Source organism: Pundamilia nyererei, unplaced genomic scaffold (genome assembly GCF_000239375.1).
Source record: "Pundamilia nyererei isolate P.nyererei 1_Seehausen unplaced genomic scaffold, PunNye1.0 scaffold00065, whole genome shotgun sequence".
Taxonomy (NCBI): domain Eukaryota; kingdom Metazoa; phylum Chordata; class Actinopteri; order Cichliformes; family Cichlidae; genus Pundamilia; species Pundamilia nyererei.
The window spans coordinates 646,349-668,505 of NW_005187466.1; the positions used below are offsets into that span (position 1 = coordinate 646,349).

Here is a 22,157-nt window from a genome sequence, read left to right on the forward strand (position 1 = left end):
TATTATTTTATGTTATTTGTATCACTCTTAAAGCATAAAAACAATTTCCTCCAGAATGTCTAATTTGTGAGATGTTTTCTGGATGAAAAGCCACTGGCATTATTTCCACAAACCAAGTGTATCTCCTCTTGGTTGAGTGCCTCAATAACTCAACATGTGGAATAAAGTCCATGGGTTTTCAAACCTTCAGCATCCGTACAGAGCTCTGAAAGTTAGATCAAACAGAGCTTCTATGTGTGATGTCCAGAGTGATGCCCAAACTCCTCGGGAACACTGAGGATTGCTGATTAAAGATTTACTGTTTTTTATATGAAGGTTTGCAGTCTTTGGTCAGATCTGAGGGTGGCTGGATGGTAACCATGTGAGTTATTTGTTTCTGAGTGGCTGTGGCCTCATTTCACCGCCTCAGTGAACCGTGACTATGTGCTGACCACGCTCTGTCATCAGGCAGCACACATTATGTGGCAGCGGTAATACAGACATCAAATGCACAAGTAGGGCTGCTTTCTTTCATCTGTGCAACATGGCTAAAATTAGAAACATCCTCTTTCAGGGTGAACTTGAAAAAGTAGTTCATGTATTTGTTGCTTTGAGGCAGGACTATCATAATTCACTATTGTTAGACTGTCCCAAAAACTCCCTGAAAAGCCTTTAGTTAATCCAAAACACCACAGAGCTCATATGTCTCTTCACTCAACTTTAAATCCAGAATTGGATTTAAAATCCTTCATCATAGATACAAAGGCGTGAATGTTCAGGCCCCATCATATCTTAATGTGTTCATAGTATGATTAACGATAAAGACAGACGGCCACCTACAGGAGCTTTTATAACATCCCATTCTAAATCAGTCCTGTGTTTACAGCTGTGACAGTTTCCACTCTTCTGGGAAGGCTTTCCACATAATTTCAGATTGTGTCTGTGGAAAGTTTTGCATATTCATCCAGAAGAGGATGTGTAAGGTCAGACATCTCTGTTCTAGTTCATCCCAGAGATGTTGCTTTTATGATCCCTGCTTTGTGCAGTGGGGCATAGTCATGCTGCAACAGAAAAAGGGGTTTCCACAACGTATTCCCACAAAGTTAAAAGCATATAATTATCACAAAAAAATTAAGCTCATGCAATAAGATTTCCTTTCATTGGATCTAACAGGCCCAGACCGAACCTGAGAAAGCTATGATTAACAGGTGTGACTTAATACTTTTATCCATATAGTGCATTACCAACTTCACTCTCAGAGTGCAAGGGTATTGACCCATCCCATGTGGCCAATCCCTTAGACTGCAGTCTTCTTTGAGTCAAAGCTCATTTAAAATGGGCTGAGGTGAAGTGAAAAACTGTTCTGTGACCCGACGAATCAAAACTAGAAATTCCTTTTGAGAAACATGGATGCTGCCTTCAGCTTGTTATCAGCACTTGGTTCCAAAGCTGACAGAGTGCATTAATGTCTATAGAATTGGCAGCTTTTACATCTGGAAAGACATCAGTGCTGAAAGGGATACACAAGTTTTAGAGCAACATATGCCCTCATCCGGTCGCCTTTTTTAAGGAAGGTCGTTCACATTTCAGCAACAACGCTAAAATACATTCATGACAACAGCAAGGCCTCCCAGTAGAAGAGTCCAGTCGCTGCCTACAGTCCAGATCTTTCACCAAATCAAGATTTTGGAGAATCATGGGAAGAAATGTGTGAAAAAAATTTTTCCTAAAATTGTGTTTCTCAGTTTAAACATTTAACGTTTTCTATTGTGATTTTATGAAATTTGCAAATCACTGCATTGTTTGTTTGTTTTTTCCATAGAATTACGTATTTTTCAGTATCTGCATTGTGTAAAGCATCTTGAAACGAGTGGTTAAGGACCGTTTTTTTTTTTGTGTGTTTCTTTGTTTTTTAAATCAGCAGGCACTATTTAATAAAACTTAATAAAATGAAATTAAAAACCACGCTTTTGCCACATTGTTATTTATTAAATAAAGCAAATATTTTAACTCAGACAGTGATTGAAAGATTGTGAATAATTGTAACAATTCACCTTTAATGCTCCCCATACAAAGACAGGAAAAGCAACGGACTTTATGTTCACGTGACTTCTTGGATTGTCTCCTGAAGTAGGGAAACAAAAAAAAATCCCATCTTCTCCAACACATTCCTTATAAACAGAAACAGGAGTAGCTGCAGATATGCTGTAGTTTGTGGAATCAGACAATGAGACAATTAACAGCCCTTACATTAGTTATAGCTTTTGAGGCACTATTCTAGTATAGACCAAACACACCTTCAGTGACCTCATTCAATGCACACACACACACACACACACACACACACACACACACGGTGCAAATTCAGGTAGTTAAAACTATTCGACCACTCACAGATCGTTTAAAAGATATATTTTTAGGACTGATTTTTTAAAAAAGTGAGATCTGCAAATTAAATGGATGAAAATTACTTAAAAACAAAGTACATTCAACCGTGCTGATGATAATTTTAAGAATGATCGTTAAAACTAAGCTGGTTAAAAATCTAAAAACATAACCGACAATGACATCAACACTGTGTCAATAACTTAAGGATACTTACAAAATTAACATACCATTTCTACACCTATACGGGGACATGTAGTGTGTGACTTCATGGACAAAAACAGTGCACAACAGAAAATAAACGTTTTCTGTGGAGGAAGAGTAAAGGGATGCTGCAGATTAAGGTCTTAGTGGGTTTTTGGACTTTTTGGATCTATCCTAAACCCTTTAGGCTGGAGCAGTCCATACTGATAAGCACGCTGATTCACCAAAATATTCAAAGCAGGATTTTGCACTCAGTGGAATAGCAGAGAAACCGAATAGCCAGGCCCAGCTGAGGACTGTATGGACTCTGTCCGGGTCCATGCTCTTAAACCTGAGAGTCCGTGGACGAGTAAAACAGACTCTGGGGCCGTGCTTGCCGTTTTATTAGTGAGCAGTCTGAGCTGGAGCTTCGCCCTGCTGCTTCTGCTCTCTTTTCTTCATTGCTTCAATCACTGCCATCTCCTTGGCCTCTTTCTTCTGGTTCCTGGCTTCAAACTGCAGCCTGTTAACAAGAAAAGACCGATTAGTAAACAAAGGATGAAGATACAGATTTATAAATACAGAAAATGAAGACCCAGAGAAGCGACGAGTCCCCAACCTGTTTTCAATGATCCTTTGGACGATGTCATCAGTAGTGAGATTGTTCCCACTATCAATAGCCCTGAATACCCCCCTCTTCTTTGGTTCCTGAGGGGGCAAAAACATAACTGATCAGAATAAAGCAACTAGCAGATATTTTGCTCCATACTGCCACTTCAGGCCAGATGGGTTAATGGTTTAAATCCAAAGTGAAGCACCTATCATTCATCAGATCTAACGATTGTGGCGGACTCATGATTTGATTCAGGACCATGAAAAGTCCTGAATAGATAAACTTTGAAGAAGTGAATCAGATCAGGACATTTTTCCAAAGTTGTCCTTCCTTAACATGTAGCACACAGCAGGAAATAGCCAGCTTTAGATTGATTTATGAGAAAAGTGTTTGGTTTAGATGAGGCAGCTGCCTGTGCAGGGTGTGCACTGCACATGACACTCACAAGCCTGGAATCTACCGCACAAATTGCTGTGGTATTTGCTCATAGCTGCAAAGGTTAAAGTCCATTCAATGTCTGACCTGGCTGCGTCTGATATTTGCATTTCCACATGCACCTTTTGTTTGGTGACCTCTGTAAAAGTCCAGGGCTGTAGTACACATGTGAAAACAGATCAAGACAAAGTGATTTTTATGCTCATCTTAGCTTTGAGCACATAACTCCTAATGGATGGATCAAATCCCTTTCTCCTGCTTAAATGGATTTGGGCAGCAGCAGTCTAAGCAGAAATGCTAAGACCTTCCTCTCCCTGGCTGCTTCCTCCAGCTCTCCAAGGAGAACAAAGGTGTTCCCAATTCAGCTGAGAGACATAATCTCTCCATCATGTTCTGGGTGTGGCCTTTCCCAAAACGTCTCACCTAAGAGGTATCCAGCACTTACTGGTCAGATGTCTGAACCATGACAGCTCTTTTTAGTGTTGAGGGGTAGCAGCTCTACTGAGTCCCTCCTGAGTGACTCAGCTCCTCAGCCTGTCTCGAAGGGAGAGCTGAGACGCCCTCTCAGAGGAATTTGTGCTGCTCATCTCTGCGATATACTCACTGCCCACATTGGTCAAGGATTATCTCTGACTAACCTCAAACTATTTCTTTCTCTGTTTTATTGTTTTTTTTGTCCGTTGCCACGAGTGCTTGTCCAGAAAATGTGAGAAAGGAAAAAAGAATAATCGTAAGGGATGGAGGCTTTGTGGAGACTCTGGATTTAACTAAAGTACTTCCCATCAGGCTGCCTGCCTGCTATCGCCAAACCACTTTAAAAAAGGACTTAACTGGATCGTCAGTGAATCCTTGTGCATCTGTGACACAATATCTCCACAGTGTTTATTAACAGTGTACTCACAGCATAGGGATCCACCCCATCCTTGTCTGGAAGTACCTCAGTCTTCCCATGACACACTAGGTCCACCTGCACATTCAAACACACTTGATTAAACCATGACAAAATACAGAAACATCCTTTTATCTCCTTATTTTTTTTGTATATAAACAGCTCCTATATAAATCAGATTTATCTGAAACTCAGTGATCACATAAAAGGCTATCAAACACATTTATGAAATGATAATGGTTAACCACTTCAGCATGTTTAACACATCTCCGACCATCAGGGGGCGCCACACATTTACAACTCACCTTAAAATGATCCAGCAGGTCTTTGCCTACTGCATAGGGAGCACCAATCACCACCTCTGACACATACTGCAGACACACAGAGACCAGTGAGAGGAAAAGTTATTAAATGATTAACCTTATAATGGCAGTATCACATCTGTGCATTTCTGCTCACACAGTTTAACCAAAAACCTTTTACAGGAGACCTCAAAGGTCAGTATGCTTCCACAGCTCAGTGAACAACCTCTGGTAAAAACTGATGACAGAGCGGAGCGACTTAATGCTTTTATAGACTGTGTAACACTCTCGTAGGTAACACCAACACATGATGCAGAAGGGGCACAGAGACTTATTGTTCCTGACTGATAGCTAATCAGGAGGAATGAATGGCGCTTAGCCAAGTTCAGTGTGTGATTATGCGGGGCAGAAAAAACATCTCGCTGTTATGAACATTTCTCTTATGCGAACTCACCCGGCAGGCGAGGACGCTCAGGGTCCTCTCGTGGATGTTCATGATCGGATAGTTCTTCCCCTTGTAGCGATTCACTTCCTGAAGAACAGGACGAGATCAGTGATTACCTCGATGCTCTTCCTTTTCAAATATTTATCTCAGATACGGATGTGACAGTAGCGAAACTGCTTTCTTATTTCTTATGCTTCCTCTAAATGTGACAATGAAAAGAGCTGACTGCTGTTCCCGAGTTTGATCAACAAAAATCAACAAAACAAAACAAAAAAAGAAAAAAAAATAGAGGTCAAAAGTTCTAATAGAGATAATGAGATGTGAAATTTACACAGCAAAACACGATTCAATTTATTTATAGGAGCACAATTTCTTCAAAATTGGATGAAATGTTGGGAAGAGTGGCCATCTGAAAATGAGCAGATGGATCAAAATGCACTTTAGTCAATCCTGGTCTTAAATAAGAACCCTTATTAATATAACTGACTCAGCCAGCAGTTACAAGGCTCATTTTCACGTTCAATTCTCCCCAAAAGTTTGACTACAGTCATTAAGGACTTTAGTTTCCATTACTTCTATTTAATTGTGAGCTTCTGTTAATTTAACTTGTTCCAAATGTTTCTCCTGAAAGCTGCTGACGCAGCAGGGGGGAAAAGATTTTTCAATCTTGAGATGTACCTGGTCGAAGTGTAGACCTACGATGACATACGGCCGCTCCGCCTGTTTATATACCATCTCTAAGAAGTCAACATGGCCGATGTCTGCAGAGATGCTGTCGTCAAGGAAACAGCTACAACAACATGTTCACCACAGAAATCTCTTTGTTCATAACTCAGCTCTGTTTTGTTTTTTTTTCATGTGATAAGGATACGGAAGAGGTCAAACGCTCCAGCCACATAGATGATGGTGTCTCCGGGCTGAGGCTCCTTTCCTGAGGCAAACTGGATGATTTTCTGGGATGTCTGCAGGAACTGAGAAACTCCTGTCCAGGGACTGTGGCCTTTAGGACCCTTAAAGGTGACATATAAACAGCACTGAACGCCTCTGACACATTCCTATCGTCGGGATGATGAGCAAAGACTAGCAAATATCACAAACCCTTGAAACTAAAAGTAAATGACATTTACCTTTCCAAAGTTGTCCGTATGCTGCTGGTAATCTGGGTTATCCTGCAGAGAGGAAAAGATTAGGCTGACAATAAAATAAACAACAGCTATCCACACGCCAAAGAGAACCACGTAAACTCACTATGTTGCTGTGGTGGGCTTTGGTCATGAGAAGCATACGACCCACCAGGTCAGTGGTGGAGACGCCCTGAGTGCGCTTACATTCCCGGTAACGGCCTGCTCGCTTGACCTCTTCATATGTGTCCTTGCCGTCTACCGTCAGCGTGATGTCATCTGGGAAACATAAAGATCACATCCTGAAGCCTGCCCACATCATGTACTCTGGTTGAGTGATATAATGGATTGGATTTATATAGAGCTTTTCAAGGCACCCAAAGCGCTTTACAATGCCACTATTCATTCACTCTCGCATTCACACACTGGTGGAGGCAAGCTACGGTTGTAGCCACAGCTGCCCTGGGGCAGACTGACAGGCGCCATCGCGCCCCTCTGGCCAACACCAGTAGGCGGTAGGTGAAGTGTCTTGCCCAAGGACACAACGACCGGGACAGAGAGTACGGGGATCGAACCGGCTACAGATGCACTTCCCAACCCCCCTAAATGTTAAAATTTACAACTGTCCATCGTAAGTCCATTAGCAATCAGCTAACGATATATGCGGACGTGTGAAAGTCCAGCAGTTCTCATATTTGTTTGAGATAAAAATGGACAAAACCAGCAAGACAACCTAAAGATTAAGCAGGGAGCACATTAAGGACACCCTGCAGCCTCTACATCAGCAAACTGGTGGAGATGGCACATAAAAGATGGTGTAGCTCTGATTTCGCGAGTGCCTTAACCCTGCACTGCACAACCCAGTCACTCGGGAGGATTCTTTCACAGCGACAATGTGTAACAACAAACGTTTTAGGCTGTGAGATTCAAACGGACTCACCTCCATGAACGCAGAAGTCACAGTTATATTTGTCCAACGTCTCCAGGGTGGTGACGTATGGTGCTCCTTCCACTATCTCATCCACCCACTTGATTGCACGCACCATCTTGTAGCGCTCTTCCTGAGTGAAGACTGGAGGGCCCTTGTGCTTGGAGATCTCAGCTTTAAATTGGGTTTTAGGTAAAGAAATGGTTATTAATCAAAAATGTAGATCACAAAGTTACATTTACATTTTATTTCAACCAACACATTTCCAGTAAGGAAATCTTAAACATCCACATTAAACAGCTGATTACCAATAATCAAAGGTCTGCCTCTGATGTTCACAGCTAAAGCAGGAAAAATCTGACAAAGGTTAGCTCCGTGTTTAATCATTGAGCAACATCTTTATTTACTTCTACCATAAAACTTTACTGATTATAATTTAGAGATAAAGTGTTACTGGATGTGACTGAACAGACTAAAGTCTTTCCATAGAAAATCAGCCCCGCCTGACGCCCTCAGAATCAGCTATTAAGCAAAGCACTGAAATACAAATATCATTCGAGTTATACAGTCTTTAAAACTGCCTTATTTTCCCAGCATTTAGATCCCTTATAACTTCTGAAACAGCGGAGCTATCCGGATCAGATTTCCGGGCTTGGAAAACATATTTAAGCTCAAATACCTTTTCACCGGCTCGAACTGTCATAAGCGAAAGCTAAAATCTTGTTTTTGTTAAAAATGATGTCTGTGATCAACTTTGAGCATCACTATCATGAGACATGGCATATGTTTGATCTGTTTTCAGGTAATTCACTGCCAGGTCCAATTTTTTTTTTTAAGTGCCTTTTACGTTTGAAGGGTCATATGACCGTGTGGGATAGGTGGCTGGTCAAAATAACATATATAAATAGCATGTAATATAATTTTGACATACATTTTGATACCAGGCTCATCCTACAGCCATGGTTCCTTCTGCTTTTTAAAAAAATTATTATAATAACATCAAATGAGATTTGAGAAATTCAAACCATGACACAGCTGAGTGAATGACAATTTTTCCATTGAATGACCGACCGTTTAGTCAGGAATTAATATTTAATCACTGTATCAGGGTTAAGAAAGGGTCTGTACTTGTGGTCTTACCATCTGTGTGGACGCCCACTATGAGGTAATCTCCCATGGCTTTGGCCTGCCGCAGCTGGTTTGAGTGACCGTAGTGCACCATGTCATAACTGTGGAGATGGAAAGAGGCGACACGTCATCACAGTGGAAAACAATGGATACATTAAGGGCTCAAACAAATGAATAAAAACACAAGTGTGGCCTTGGTAACCAGCACCCTGCAGCTTTAGGCTTTTCGTCTGAAGCCCTGCAGGCTCACAGCATCACTGTCTTATAAAACAACCTTTCACGACCTTGTCGTGTCTTTTTTTTTATTTTGGTGACCTTGCACAGCAGGGGCCAGACAGTGTCTTTAAATCACATGGCCTATATCCATCTAAAAACAAACTGACGGACAGTCGTGGTGAGCAAAAATGCTAATGGTTACTGGGAGAAAGGTTAGACGGACACAAAGTCTACGATATTCCAGTGTTTATTTGCTTTCTACTATTTGGCAACTTGTGCAGTTAATGTTCTGTATAGACTTGCCTTTTAAATAGGAAGGAAATGTGAGCACTCTTTCTCTCTTGCACCATAGTCAAAGTCTCTGCTGATAGTGAAAGGCATAACCTGATTGTGAAACAAAGAGTCGATAACTATGTTTGTAAAGCAAACATGGCAACACCTTAAAGGCCGGTCCGCGAAAATATTGTTGGACATAAACCGGTACATGGCGCAAAAAAGGTTGGGGTCCGCTGCCCTGCAGATCAAACCAGGTCACACTCTTTCATCCTCTGCTGAAAATTTTTTAGAACTCCAATATTCCCCAAAACGCCACTTATGACCTTGAACTGGCCCACAAAAAAAAAAGATTTCATCTTTCCAAAGTGGTCCATTTGCCCCCATCTCACCCTATCCCAGCATCCTCCTCAGTCACATCAACCCTAGCATGTCTTCCTTCACTACATCCATCTATGATCTTCCTCCCCCTTTTTAATAAACTAAAATGGCAAAAAAGGGCCATTAAAGCTTTAAAATAAAGTCCTACGTGCTGCAGGTATCACTGCTGGGGAAAAAAAAGAAGAGGTGGGTGGTTGCTGTCAACTTTTTTACAAAGTTTACAAGAAATTTGACAGATTTATCCATTTGACAGTTTCTGGCAAACTGAACAAAGTGTCTTCACACAGAGATCTTTCATTTCAGCTGCTTATTAATTCAGTTTTGCCCTAAATGTGGCAAACAAACTCCGGGTGAATGGAAGCGCTTTCAACAGAGCACTTTGCTTCACCTTTAACTCTTTGCACCTTAGAAGCATACTTTGAGTAACCCTTGAAGCTCTTTTGTATGTCATATTTTTGACCTGCTTATGGAACAAACTGACTGTGAATGTGGAATCAGAGGGTGTCTATGGAGCTACCTTCTGAAACTATTCTAATGATCACCAAACCACAGCTTTACTGATATATACTGAGGTGTCAAAACTCGTCATTAAGGTACAGACTGAGATTAAAAGTTAAAAACTAAGACTAAAGGTACTAAAAGTACACAGTTTATGAAGAACTTCTGTTGGCATTTTATCATTTTAACATGAAAATACCGACTGTAAGGAAAAGCTACTCAGCATGCTTCTTCAGCTTCCATTGAAACTAACATTTTTACTTAATGACAACTGAATCTGAGCCTCCCCCCAGCTGTCATCAGGTGAGAGGACAGGGTAAACCCTGGTCGGGCCGCCCGTCCGTCACGAGGCCAACGCACATGGCCAACATTTGAATCCCGAGCTCCTATACGCTCATATTTCACCTGTCATTGCATAATTTCTGTGTCTCAGGACATCCACAGGCCCTGCACACCACTCCAACACGCCTCTTCTGCAATACAGCGAACAAAGTGTACACTAGATATTTATAACCACCACATGACTGACTGCCTGAGTGAGTCCAGGAGAGAATTTACACATCACAAATGAGGACTCAGCTCTCTGTCCAGCCGCAGCAAGGGTCCAGGCATTTTCCCCACAGCATGCGCTTGTGGCAGAAGAGTTTAAAATCACAACAGACATACGCTTGCTTGTTTTAGAAATAAGTCCCGTCTCTTGCCGTCAGCAAGACAGGCAGCGTAAAGAACTACGTGTCCCTGAGTAAATATACGTTCAAAGCAGCACTCGGCGTTACTCAGTTGATCGAATCAGAAAATAAACAAACAGTTCTGTCAGACCTGCAGGTGCTCGTGACGGGATTCCTAATGGGATAAAGGTGCACGTGTAAAAGAAGGATGACTAATGCTCACTGGGACAGCAGCGAAAAAAAAAGAAAAAAAAAGAGATATTTTAACATCCGCGCAGGCAACACAACTCACAGGTGTTGTGTCTGAGGTTCCTCTGACCTTTAAATAATCAGTTTCACTTCTGTCCAGGCAGAGTTTATTAAATGGGCGTAGGTTTACTTACATTTTCTGTAAGGAAAGTGTGCACCAGTAGGTTTCGATCATGAATGTGGCACCTGTTTACTCTAATGGTAAACCCAGTTATTTTATTTATAGCCCAGGACTTTATGACTCTGTGACTGGCAGAAAACTGGACACAAATGAAGCTGTGATGACAAACTGTTGGAAAGGCAGCGAAGAAACTTTTTCTAAGACAGATTCAGATCTGCTGCAAGAAGGACAGATGCAGGAAACCTTTCACGCCTCGTGCAGCATCTCTGTACAATGCAACACATCTGTGGAGCAGAGAATCGTCTGTTTGCTACTTTTAACAGTTTAATTCAAGCTTCCTCTGTCACTATACTTTACACTGTTACACTGAGACGCTTTAAAAATAATGTGACACTTTCTATGCAGGTTAATGTTTTTATTTTGCTTTGCTGGAGTCTTTATCTAATTAAGATATTTATCTTATCATTGTATTTTATACTATTGATCTATATATAATTCCATTCATTTAAAATATTTTGTTTGCTTAGGTTTGTTGTAAATTACTTTTTTAAATTAAGTCATTACATATTTAAGAAAAGCTAAGATATACTTATTTATTAGTATTTATCATCCACAGTGAAAGGACTTGAGGTGGTTCTTTCCAGACACATCCAGGGTACTCTGGGCATATCGTGCCTGAGGAAAGCTCCAGCTCAGTCTCGGGACACACTGGAGAGATTATGTCGCTCGGGTGACTCAGTAGTGCATCGGGTTGTCCCCAGATGAGCTGGAGGAGGTGGACAGGGAGAGAGAGGTCTGAACATCTCTGCTTAGACTGCTGCTTCCCCTATGACCCAAAACCAGACATTGGAAGGAAGGATAGACAGACAGATGGCATGGATGCTTTATCGATCCCAAAAGCTGAGAAGTCACTAGTGCTAGTGCAGTTATTACCAAAGTGTGGGCAGTGAATATACTACAGGTGGGCCAAATAAGCAGGTTTAACATCATCATAAATTGCTTGCGTTTAAATATTAACAATCAAACAAAAACCACCGTCGTCATCTGGAAGATATCCTGTCATTACCTTTTAGTAACTATCACAAGTCAAAACCAGTATAGTATGTTCACCACAGATGTCATTCAAGGAAGAAGATTTTCGGGTTTCAAGCCGGGCGAAACATTTTTAACTTTCGTACAGGCTCTCGGTGCTTTTACTTATTCATTAATCGGTTTTTTTACTGGGGTACAACAAATGTATGTGTTTAAACTGCGTGTGTTGTTCTTGTAAACTTTACCTATACTTCCATATATAAACAAGTACTTTTTCTCTGAACTTAAACGCAGCTCGAGCTCCAAACTTACCAAGGAATGTGTGTCATGAGGAAGACAGACACCGAAAAATGCCGCCCGAGCAGAGGAGAGCAACAGGACGGAAACGATATTAAATTAAACACAATATTGCTATTTTTTTAAAGGTTAGATATTTTAAGTATCGAGGCTACTTTTCATTTTACAGCAGTCCACATCTCCATAATGATTAACAGCTATTCTGCATGTGTATGATCACCGGAGAAGAAAAACGGTGGGCTCAGAGGTCTAACGTGATGATCCACTCAGGAACAACGCCCAGCTTTTCTGAATGGAGCTCCCCACAACTCAAGCTTATCAGTGAAACACGGGGTCCTTAATAAACGCTTAATAACATTATTGACAACACAGCATTCACCTCTGTTGAACTTCTAGCGCAGTTTAAACACTGCGCATTTCATCATGTAGCATTGGCTATACGTAATACGCTATTTAAGCTGGTTATCGTAGTAACAGATAAGCCCCGGTGCTCAGTTACTAACTGCCAAGCGGCTAGTTAGCAATAGCATGCTAAACCTCCTGTTCCCCTGCTGTTGATTGCATAACAATAGCGTATCAGACCAATAAACTATGGAGAAGAGTTTAATAAGTCGACACTAATAATAAGAACTGGAAGCGGGTACACACACTCACCAGCCATCACACCACAACCGGACCACCCGCTTCCTTTTCTCTGGGCTGCACGCCGAGGATCCCGGTTTCGTGCAGTCGGCTTCTTCACGAGGCTCGCTAGTAGCGTGGTGACCGTTTCTGATCATCTCTGTGGGCTCAGGGGAAACAGCGCAGCGCCAAACAAGTAAAAACGAGAAGAGACCTAAGTTTAGGAGTATCTGGATCGTTAAAGAACACTTCAAATGAAATCCTCCTGTTTTCTAACTCAGACTTACACTGAACCGGGTGCCCCGGGCAACGCCTCTAGCACCACGTCACATCGAACCGCTGACGTGCAGATTGCGCCAGGTCACATGTTCAGCGTAACTTTGTGCCCTCGGCAGTAACAAGTACCGCTGTGTGAGAAGCCAAGGGCGCCCACGCTAGATAAGTGATAATACACATTTAATCAACATGTAAACATTCACTGTGTACGTTACTGCTTTTTATATCTTTAAGATTTACAGTGTAATGTCTTGATGCGTGTTCAATCATCCAGGTAAGTAAATCTCCAAAAGTTGATTCTGTTCATCTGGACGTAGCGTTTTTAGTGGGAGAAACGTTTCGTCACTCATCCAAGTGACTTCTTCTGACTGCAGGTTTCCCCAACCTTATAAACACAACATTTGCATAATGACTGAAACCAGCCCACTGAAGGAACAATGGGCTGGGAGGTCAGTTCCTTCATTATAATTATGCAAATTCTCATGACCATTGATCAACAACCTCTGGCGAAGCGGATGGCACAACACAGAAGAGCCACCTCGTCAGGCCAGGACGCAGTCTATTTACACCTACAGGCCAGTGGACACTTTCAATGATGAGGATGTACACATCCTGGACAGGGAGGAACGCTGGTTTGAGGGCAGACTCAAGGAGTCCATTTACGTGAAAAGGAAAGACCATCTCTGAATCGAGGAGGGGGACTAAGGGTACATCTTTCGCCATCTTACAATTGCAGCCATTCCCCCAACTCTCTGTGAATGGTACTCATGGCCATTGATCAGTGGAAATGGTCTCAGTGGAAGTGGGATTGTATTAAGAAGCCATTTTAAGGAAGTGAAACATGGAGAAAAAGCTGGTTTTCAGTGGCAACAGGTCTGATGAAGTGATGAGTCCAAATACGATTGTTTTTATTTAACCAATCAGCAGTATGTTCAGAGGAGCTCAGGAGAGAGGTACAGTTTTCCTATCCAGGAGCACTTTTGCTGACAGTGTGTTTGACAGCGATGAATGGATTGGCCTCCTGCACCTCAATGTTATTGAAGCAGTATTTTGAGGGAAGAAAAATTTTGCCCAAAATCGCCATGAAACATATTTTACTGGGATAAAGATATTAGTCATACACCACTTCACATGAGCATTTGCTTAGAGAGTTCAGGCCGTGCTGAAGAATAAAAGTAATCCTACTAAATATTGACTTTCAAGCTCATTAGAGTTGTACAAATTGATTTTGGATTAGATACAGCATTTTCATTTCTGTTTGCACCCATTTCCTATTTTGTATAGAATTATACATAACCTACAAAGGCAATAGGATAAGTTAGAGCACCAAATCAGATATGGTTTCTTTATTTTTATCAAACAAATGGTAGCAGAAAGAAAATTCATTGCATCATGATTTATTTTCTCACAAATACATCTTTGCATGTGAGAGAAAAGAAATACAGCAAAAACCAACGAGGCTTCACATTCAGGTTTAGCACTGGTTTGAGTTTTAGGAATGCCGACACTAGCTTATCAAAGACAGCCTACACTTTTTTTAATAATGTGTAACACTATACCAGACATGATGAGACTGTTGACACTAAAGGTTCTTCCTGAGATAAAATAACAGACACAATGACTCTGGCTGCTGTTTCCAATCACTTAAGCAAACAGTAATTTAACTCAAAACTCAGCTTACCTTCCTATGCTGTAAACAAAAGTTATTTATTTTATTAATATTAAAAAAATAATAATAAAAAAAAAAAAATCACACTAAAGTTTAAACGTAAACAAATGTAATACAGTAGCGGCTGTACTAACCAGCCTGCATACCTGAGGAAGGATTACAGCAGAGTCAAGGGCAGCACACAATAATTAAGTACGGCCAACATAAACCTTCAAAATAAACATCAACACAAAGATGCCATGTTTTAAAAAAAAGGGAAGTCTTGAACATATGAAAAACAAACACTACAAAAATATATTCTACTATAATCAGTACATGTGTAAAAGATAGAAAAGCATAATTCAAAATGGACTTTTGCTTAAGCTGCTGTTGTTATCTGCCACTCATGTTCTTCTGATGATACAGTATTTATGAAGTACTCTACCCTCAGATATCCATGTTCTAATACATCATGGTCATACTACACCAGCAGAGCGTAAATTAGACACTGTAGAGCCCAACCGATGCAGGAATAGGGGCTACACCAATATTTGGTGATATTATTTCCCCTTTCAGACACATAAAAACAAAGACTTTTCTAACATTTGTCATTTTTTATGAAGACTTACTAGGATAATATTTAAAAATAATTCTGTTTTGTTCCAGTAAGCCATGAATTACTTGTTTACCCCCCACCTTTACTCAGATCAGCTGGCTGTGTTTGTGGGAAATGCAGATACTGATATTGGTGATATCAGTCAGGCTCTAAGAAGCACCCGTTACCAGTCTGGTTAAAACACCTGAAATGGTGTCAAAAGTGATCCATTCACAAAAAAACAAACCAAACCCCTACAGGACCTCATTTTCTGACACATTTTAAGACCTTTCTTGTCAGTTTTTGTAAAAGAAAAAAAACATCCTAGCCACACTGAGCTAAAATTTGGCTCCGTCTAACCCATCTGGCTTAGCTGCCATGAACACAGAAACATAACAAACTGCAGCTGCTTAACAAAACCCTGCTCTGAACCCAGGTATCACTCTAAAGTGTACAACGCTGTACAACACGACAGTTCAGTGCAGTGTGCCATTTTCCTAATGGCAAGGAAACAATCCTACAAAACAACACCCCAGAAGCTTCAAGTCCAACTTTCCATCATCACAGGACTGAAACTTGAATCTCTTGATGGGATAAACTGCTGGCAGTGACCAAAAAGTTCACAATGTCCTGTCAGTCACGCAACTTTTTTCTTCTTCTGCCTTCCTTTGCCGTACCCTCGTCCGAACCAGCCGCCCTGCACAGATGTGGGTTTCTGCTCCTCGGGGTCATCTGAGCAGTCATTTTGATCATTGGGAGGCGCTACGACCTCACGAGAGTGGCTTTGCACCTCTTCAAGCTGCAGAGGTGTAGCCAGAGTGAAGATGGGATCGTCTGCCCTGATAAAAAAAAAACAATGAGGAGAACTCAGGGCAGTGAACAACTCGGCTAAATTGTTTTCTTTGTAATTTTCCATCTGTATCTGAATGACAGATTTTATATCAATAAGCCAATATTATTTACATCATCTGTGTTTGATGGGCGTTATCATCCTACCTGTTATATGCAGGAATCTGAAGGTTCAGCTCCTCCATGAGGAGTCTCATGACATCGTCACACTTGCCGTGAATTTTCAGCACAGCCAGATCATCTTTTGGTGTCCACTAAAACAAAAACGCCAGTGCATAATGAACCACTGAGCATTCAGAACTTTACCCGCATCTCATCTATTTATCTGCATGTTTTTCACCTATACTGAAAAAAATTAAATGTACCTGAAGGTTGACAATGTAGAGTTTGGGCCTTTTGCTTGCTGGTCTGTTCATGCACCACAGAGAAGTGTATTTCTTCAGCACCTGAAAGAGCAAGAGGCAGTACAAAGGGAAACCACTCGTCAAAATAGAGGTTCCTTTAAAAAGTTAATAAAGCCATATAGCTGGAATTTAACTGTCCTACTACTTGATTTCTGCTTCTTTCACACAGTGTTACGTCCCTCTCCAAAAACTCTTTAATTTAACCATTTTGCCTGTCTCCTTTTTCTGACCCAGACACATTTTGTTACTTCCCCCTCATCACCTAGACCCCTTTCAGGGGAACGTAACACACAGTAAAATGAATAAATGGGTTTTTCCCTCTTCACAAATGGAAATACATCAATAAATATTTGGGTTTTTTATATTGTACATATATTTAGACTATATTATAAGGTTTAAGGTAAACGTTAACTTATATACTGGTCTACTGCATGAAAACCAGAACCAGGAGGAGTTAGCTGTCCATGTAAACAGTACAATTAAAGTACTGTGTTGTTAAAAATGAAGTCAATATTGCCATTATTACAACTCAAATGTAGTTATAAATTAACTCGCAGTAGTAACTGATAAGTTCTTCATACGTTTTCTCTGCATTTACCTGAAATACAACTGCTAATGAGAGCTGTTGGATAAAGTAAAAAATAAAATAAAATCCCTGCAAGTGAAATAAAAGAAAACTGAGTTGGCAGGACAAGGGGAACCCTTTGTCTAAGGAGCTTGGAAAGAAAAGCGTCTGGACTTCTTTAAGTTGCTGGAAGACATTTCACCTCTAATCCGAGAAGCTTCTTCAGTTCTAGGGTCAAATGGTGGAGAGTCCCAGATTTAAGTTGTGTGGGAGTGTGGGAACCCTTCTTTGCATCATAATATGATTTAAAAAAAACTACTAACTGAATAATAACAGAGGCTGTGACCTTTTGAATGCTCCAGGATCATTAATAACCAGGAGACACTAAAGGTGCACATGACTGAGTTACTGGGGAAATCTACACCGCAGCTCTGCTCTAGTCTGCATGCCAAGTATCGTTTGGCAAGAGGCATCCATCAGAGTATGAATGTTAGACAGAAAGCACTTACAGAGAAAAAGCTTAGACAAACGTGCTTGTGCGAATGGGTGTGAATGGCTAAATGAGACAAGTTGTGTAAAGCACTTTGAGTACTGTGCTAGAGTAGAAAAGCGCTATATAAGAACCATTTTACCATTACCGCAAACCCCCGTGAAACCCTACAGTGTAACCTGACGATGCAGCTCTCTAGAAATGTAACAATGCAGCTCGCAACTACTGTGATCTGTTCACTACCATCAATCCCTCTTTTCTCACCACAGTTTTTGTATGTGGTCTAGCAAAAACTAACCACAACAAAAAGTGGAGACCCAGTAGGGAAAATAGACCCAGCATTTCATTTGTTTCTATTGGCTGGCACAGCATACGTAGGTTACGTCGCAGGCTCTTCAAAGATTCCCTGCAGAAGTCCAAATCAGGCCTTAGGGTTTATCGTCACTTTACTGTGAGCTCAAATCTTGTTTGGACTGCTCAGTTTTACGCAAACTCGATGTCTGTTCTTGAGGGCACATGCTGTTTAACTGGTATAAAACTGTACAGTGTATGCAACCTAACCCAGATTACATTTACAGACTCCGACAGCTTTATAAATCCTACCTTCAGACTGGAGCCTAAACAGAGTATAACATCCGCCATCTTGGCAGCTTCTGTTGCTCCCCTCCAGTTGAGAGGCTGCTCGAGGGTCCCACGTTCCCCGAAGTGCACTATGGTGTCTCTCAGTTCGGCGCCACAGTGGCTGCACTTCCGTCCCGTCCCATGGCGGTGTAGCGACGTCCGCTCGGTCACATCAAATAAACGCACGTACTCCCTGACCGGGGAGCAGGACGTGCACACCTACCGACAGAAGGGAAACCCAGCGTTTCAGAGCCGTTTAAACTCTCTGAATAAAGAGTTTGAGGCCAGTAAGAAATGTATTGTAATGATTATCAATTCATGTTTTACATTTAATCCTGCTGCACACACTTCTAATGTTAGGGCTTCTTCTACTCTTTCAACTTTTAGTGTTCACTCATCCATGCATGCTTTACACTGCTGATGCAATTCACTTCTACATTTCAAATTTCTTTATTCAATTACTCAATTCAGAGACCTTTACTAATCCCAAGCCTGGAAATTTTAAAAGATAAGAGCAGTCAGAGACTGCATAACTTTGCCTGAGGCTGAAAATTCCCTCCACACCATGAATGAATCAAATCCCTGCATCCAGGAAAGATATCTGGATCGGGATTAGTTTGTCATATCTTTCTCAATAACATCACAGTGACATCTCACAGCAATTTTGGCCCCTCTCACATTGGTCTGTAATCCTTTTAAAAAACATATTTACTTAATGTCTGGATCACCTCTAACAGTTAATCACTTAGCCTGAGCTCTTGTAATATTCTCATGCAAATCCCTGCCATTTGCATAAAAATATTTGGTCAGGACTGCACAGACACTAAATGACGAGGCAGCCAGTGATGGGAGCACACAAATGACATTAAACAGGCCTATGTGGAGAGTCGAGCAGCAATTTAAGCAGCGTGTGTGATGGCTCTTGAAAGGCAAGATTAACCTCCAGCGCTTTTAAGACGTGATGCACCTGAGAAATATTTTTTGATGTGAAACAAACACGTCTGGATCTGTAGGGGATTAGGCTTAGATGCTGTTTTTAGAAACATCTCAGCAAATTCTTTCCAGGCTTTCTACAAAGTCTAAGAACTGAGGATGCGTGGTTCTTACCTCAATAAACATGTTTCCATGGAGTTCAGAGAGGGCGTGTCTGGGCAGACCGCTACGCAGGTGGAGTCCATCGCAGTTCTGAGACACAACGTGCTTAACCTTTACACAGAGCAAACAAAGACAGAACATGAAGCACTGCCTTTAAATGTGATGCGAGCAGAGATGCTACAAGGAGGAGACGCAGCACCTGGGTAAACCGAGGTAATATTCTGTAACGCTAAAGACGAACGCTGTCCTGTCCTTATCAATGCCAGACCAGGAAACACAAATAGCCAATTATGTTTCAGGTGTGTGTGTCACATCTGCTTGTTATCATAGTAAAATTCTGGTAAATGTAGCTATTGTTTTTCTTGGCTAACCTTATTAAAATCCTTCTAGAATAAGTTGTCATTTTTGGAACATCCTGGAAGTTATTTTGAAGCTTCTGTCGGAATGACTGGAATAAGTCAGAATAACTGGAAAAAGTAAATAACGTTTTTAACTTGAAGCTTTTTTTTTTTTTTTTAATTATTGGATTTAACGGATGAGTCTTTAGATGCTGTTTTTATGTCGCAGTAACCATTGAAACTGAAGTTACAAATCTCTAATCACTCATTTAAATGGAAATTCAAATATGTTTTTGGACTTTGGTGTGACATACCAGCTTTTCCTTATGAAGCATCTTAATGCACATGTGCGTGAGCGTCGGCTCCGCTTTACTCAGGTCTGACGAGCTGTTTGTAAAGAAACGCAGAGATAAATCAAACAGAACACACTAGGGGAGAGTAATACATATATTTCATACCACAGTAAAGACTCTGTATCTCACCTAATGGCCCGACCCTTCTGTAGCTGCGTCCATACCCCGTTAGGGCCCCTGTAGTCAGGGATAGAAGCTGCCTGAAATTACAGACGACGTCAGTTTTGTGAAAGTTTAAAAAAAGAAAAGTAAGGCGAAAATGAAGAGGAAGAGTTTAAGATACCGTGCTGATACCGGCTCCGGTGTAAACCACCAGGTGACTGGCTTGTTTGACTGCCACAGCGAGCTGCCTGACTTTATTTTTCAGCTCATCAACACCATCAAATACCTGAAAAAGACATCAGAGCTGTACTGAAGACCATTAGAGCTTCAAAAATAATCAGAAATAGACTGTTTGCCTGGAGAGTGGGTCAGGGAGTGACGGTGACGATGGTTTGCATCTGATTTTTTTAAACCATGACAAAATAATGTAAAATGATCACTGAAGGGAGGAAGTCCAAGCAAAAGAAGCAGTTTTATTTTTTAAAATCATGCAGTAAACTACTGTACGTTTCACTCTGAAGCCTCGCTGCCCTCTCACAGCAGAGAGAGCAAGACGCCGTCACAACAGCAGGAGGACTCTGTCACCCAACCATGATCTTTAATGAAACTTTTTTTAATCACCACAAATACTTCTAAGAGAGGAAGTTTTCTACCTTCTACCTTGCTTTAGCCTACTAGGAATAACCCTTGAAGCTCTTTTCTGAACGAAGTGGTTTTTACCATATTTCAGACCTGCTTATAGAACAAAATGACTGGGTTTTCATCAGAAATGGGTGAGGGTGGACTCTACCTATGCAGCTGACCTTCATAAACTATTCTAGTGGTTGTCAAACTCAAACCAGAGTATATTGGTACTGCGGTGTCAATACATGTCAGTAAGGGTACAGAGGATCTTGTCAAATGTGCGTGTGTTAACTCTTATTGAGTTAACACACGCACACATGGGTAGATGTTGAGCCCTCATACTGCTCCTCCATGAGCAGTCCATGAGGACCCGAGTGGTAGCTCAGGAGGCCAATGGTTCAATCTCTGGCTCCTCCAGTCTGCATTTTGACTTATCCATGGGTACTGAAGCTCGAATTGAGCCTGCTGCATCCATCAGAGTGTGAGTGTATGTGTGAAAAGTGTAAAAAGGTGATTAGGTGTAAGAAATTAATGTGTGTGATTGGGCAAATGAAGCTTTTAGTGCCCACTTAGAGCAGAACAGCACTATATGAGTACCAGTGCATTTACCAGAATGGTTTTAGTCCTTTTGTATTTACTACAGTTTGTGCACAAAGAGCGACTACCATTCAACCTCTCTGAGTCTTCACACAATCAACCCAGAAACCTGCTGCCTCCACGTCTGTTCTGAAGTTGTCCCACTAGCTGACAAACCAACCTTAGCAGGCCAGCCTCTCTGGGCCGGAGTCTCACCTCTTCCTGCTTCCTCTTGAGCACATTTCTGCGGACTTGTCTCTTGCAGAGCTCCTCCACAGTGTCTCTGTGCAGCAGCAGAGCAGCGGCCTCCTCCTCTGACCGCTGAGACTCCGGTTTTTTCAGGACCCGCCCGACCTGCGGGAGGAGGACAGAGGGACCGGGTAAGCCTCACAATGGACACAGCAAACATGAGCTAGTCTAGCCTGCTAGCTGTAAATGTGCATGTTTTCCCCCTCTCACCAGTCTGAAGACCTCCCTCTCGCTCTCCCGCTGTAGTATTTTAGCCTTACTCAAAGCTTTCCTTTGAGTCCGAGAAGAAACACCGGCGTCCTGCTCTTCCGCCATCCTGTTTTCAATCAGCTGACGAGAAGACGTTTATTCAAAACAAAGCTCATAGCACCAGATACAACCGGAAGCGGAAGTTAAAAAAGAAACCGGGCGGGAGCCGGGAACACCGCCCCCTGCCGGTGGGAGTCTGTACTTTCCCTCAATTTCACACGTCACATCAACAACTCAGTGTAAATAAGTTTATTATTATCAAACACGAACAAATAAATAACATTTAAAACAAATCAAAAATCCACAACAATACAAAATTTGCAAAAGGTTTTAGCTACAAATATTTAAGGCAACACGAA

The 22,157-nt window shown here is 41.4% G+C and overlaps 2 protein-coding genes across 3 annotated transcripts; both read right to left on the reverse strand.

Annotated features, from left to right (window-relative positions):
* Window positions 1–1,946: 1,946 nt before the first annotated feature.
* On the reverse strand, window positions 1,947–13,108 carry pcyt2 (phosphate cytidylyltransferase 2, ethanolamine). 2 transcript variants are annotated; one of them, XM_013911560.1, is made up of 13 exons: window positions 13,052–13,108; window positions 12,798–12,924; window positions 8,421–8,509; window positions 7,293–7,454; window positions 6,480–6,631; window positions 6,359–6,400; window positions 6,103–6,241; window positions 5,910–5,992; window positions 5,241–5,318; window positions 4,790–4,855; window positions 4,497–4,562; window positions 3,167–3,255; window positions 1,947–3,070 (listed from the first exon to the last, which is right to left on the reverse strand). In XM_013911560.1, exons 2-13 carry the CDS (start codon window positions 12,920–12,922, stop codon window positions 2,953–2,955), a joined length of 1,209 nt encoding a protein of 402 aa, XP_013767014.1. In that variant the 5' UTR covers window positions 12,923–12,924; window positions 13,052–13,108; the 3' UTR covers window positions 1,947–2,952. The 2 variants fall into 2 exon arrangements, with proteins under 2 accessions (XP_013767014.1, XP_005735764.1); XM_005735707.2 differs by having other exon boundaries at window positions 12,798–13,082.
* Window positions 13,109–15,557: 2,449 nt separating this feature from the next.
* On the reverse strand, window positions 15,558–21,934 carry sirt7 (sirtuin 7). Its single transcript, XM_005735709.2, has 10 exons — window positions 21,760–21,934; window positions 21,517–21,654; window positions 20,282–20,386; window positions 20,128–20,198; window positions 19,960–20,032; window positions 19,320–19,418; window positions 18,195–18,431; window positions 16,498–16,578; window positions 16,280–16,386; window positions 15,558–16,122 (listed from the first exon to the last, which is right to left on the reverse strand). Exons 1-10 carry the CDS (start codon window positions 21,862–21,864, stop codon window positions 15,921–15,923), a joined length of 1,218 nt encoding a protein of 405 aa, XP_005735766.1. The 5' UTR covers window positions 21,865–21,934; the 3' UTR covers window positions 15,558–15,920.
* Between the last annotated feature and the right edge of the window lie 223 nt (window positions 21,935–22,157).

Bases quoted from the DNA above. Each gene is read 5' to 3' on its own strand.
- pcyt2 (XM_013911560.1), bottom strand. From the start codon at position 12,922: ATGATCAGAAACGGTCACCACGCTACTAGCGAGCCTCGTGAAGAAGCC. The intron at 6,242-6,358 runs GTAAATGTCATT...GTCACCTTTAAG, and splicing joins ATACGGACAACTTTGGAAAG to GGTCCTAAAGGCCACAGTCC. The intron at 4,856-5,240 runs GTGAGTTCGCAT...GTGTGTCTGCAG, and splicing joins TGAGCGTCCTCGCCTGCCGG to TATGTGTCAGAGGTGGTGAT.
- sirt7 (XM_005735709.2), bottom strand. From the start codon at position 21,864: ATGGCGGAAGAGCAGGACGCCGGTGTTTCTTCTCGGACTCAAAGGAAA. The intron at 20,033-20,127 runs GTGAGATACAGA...CTTTACAAACAG, and splicing joins CAGAAGGGTCGGGCCATTAG to CTCGTCAGACCTGAGTAAAG. The intron at 16,123-16,279 runs GTAGGATGATAA...TTTTTTTATCAG, and splicing joins CAGATTCCTGCATATAACAG to GGCAGACGATCCCATCTTCA.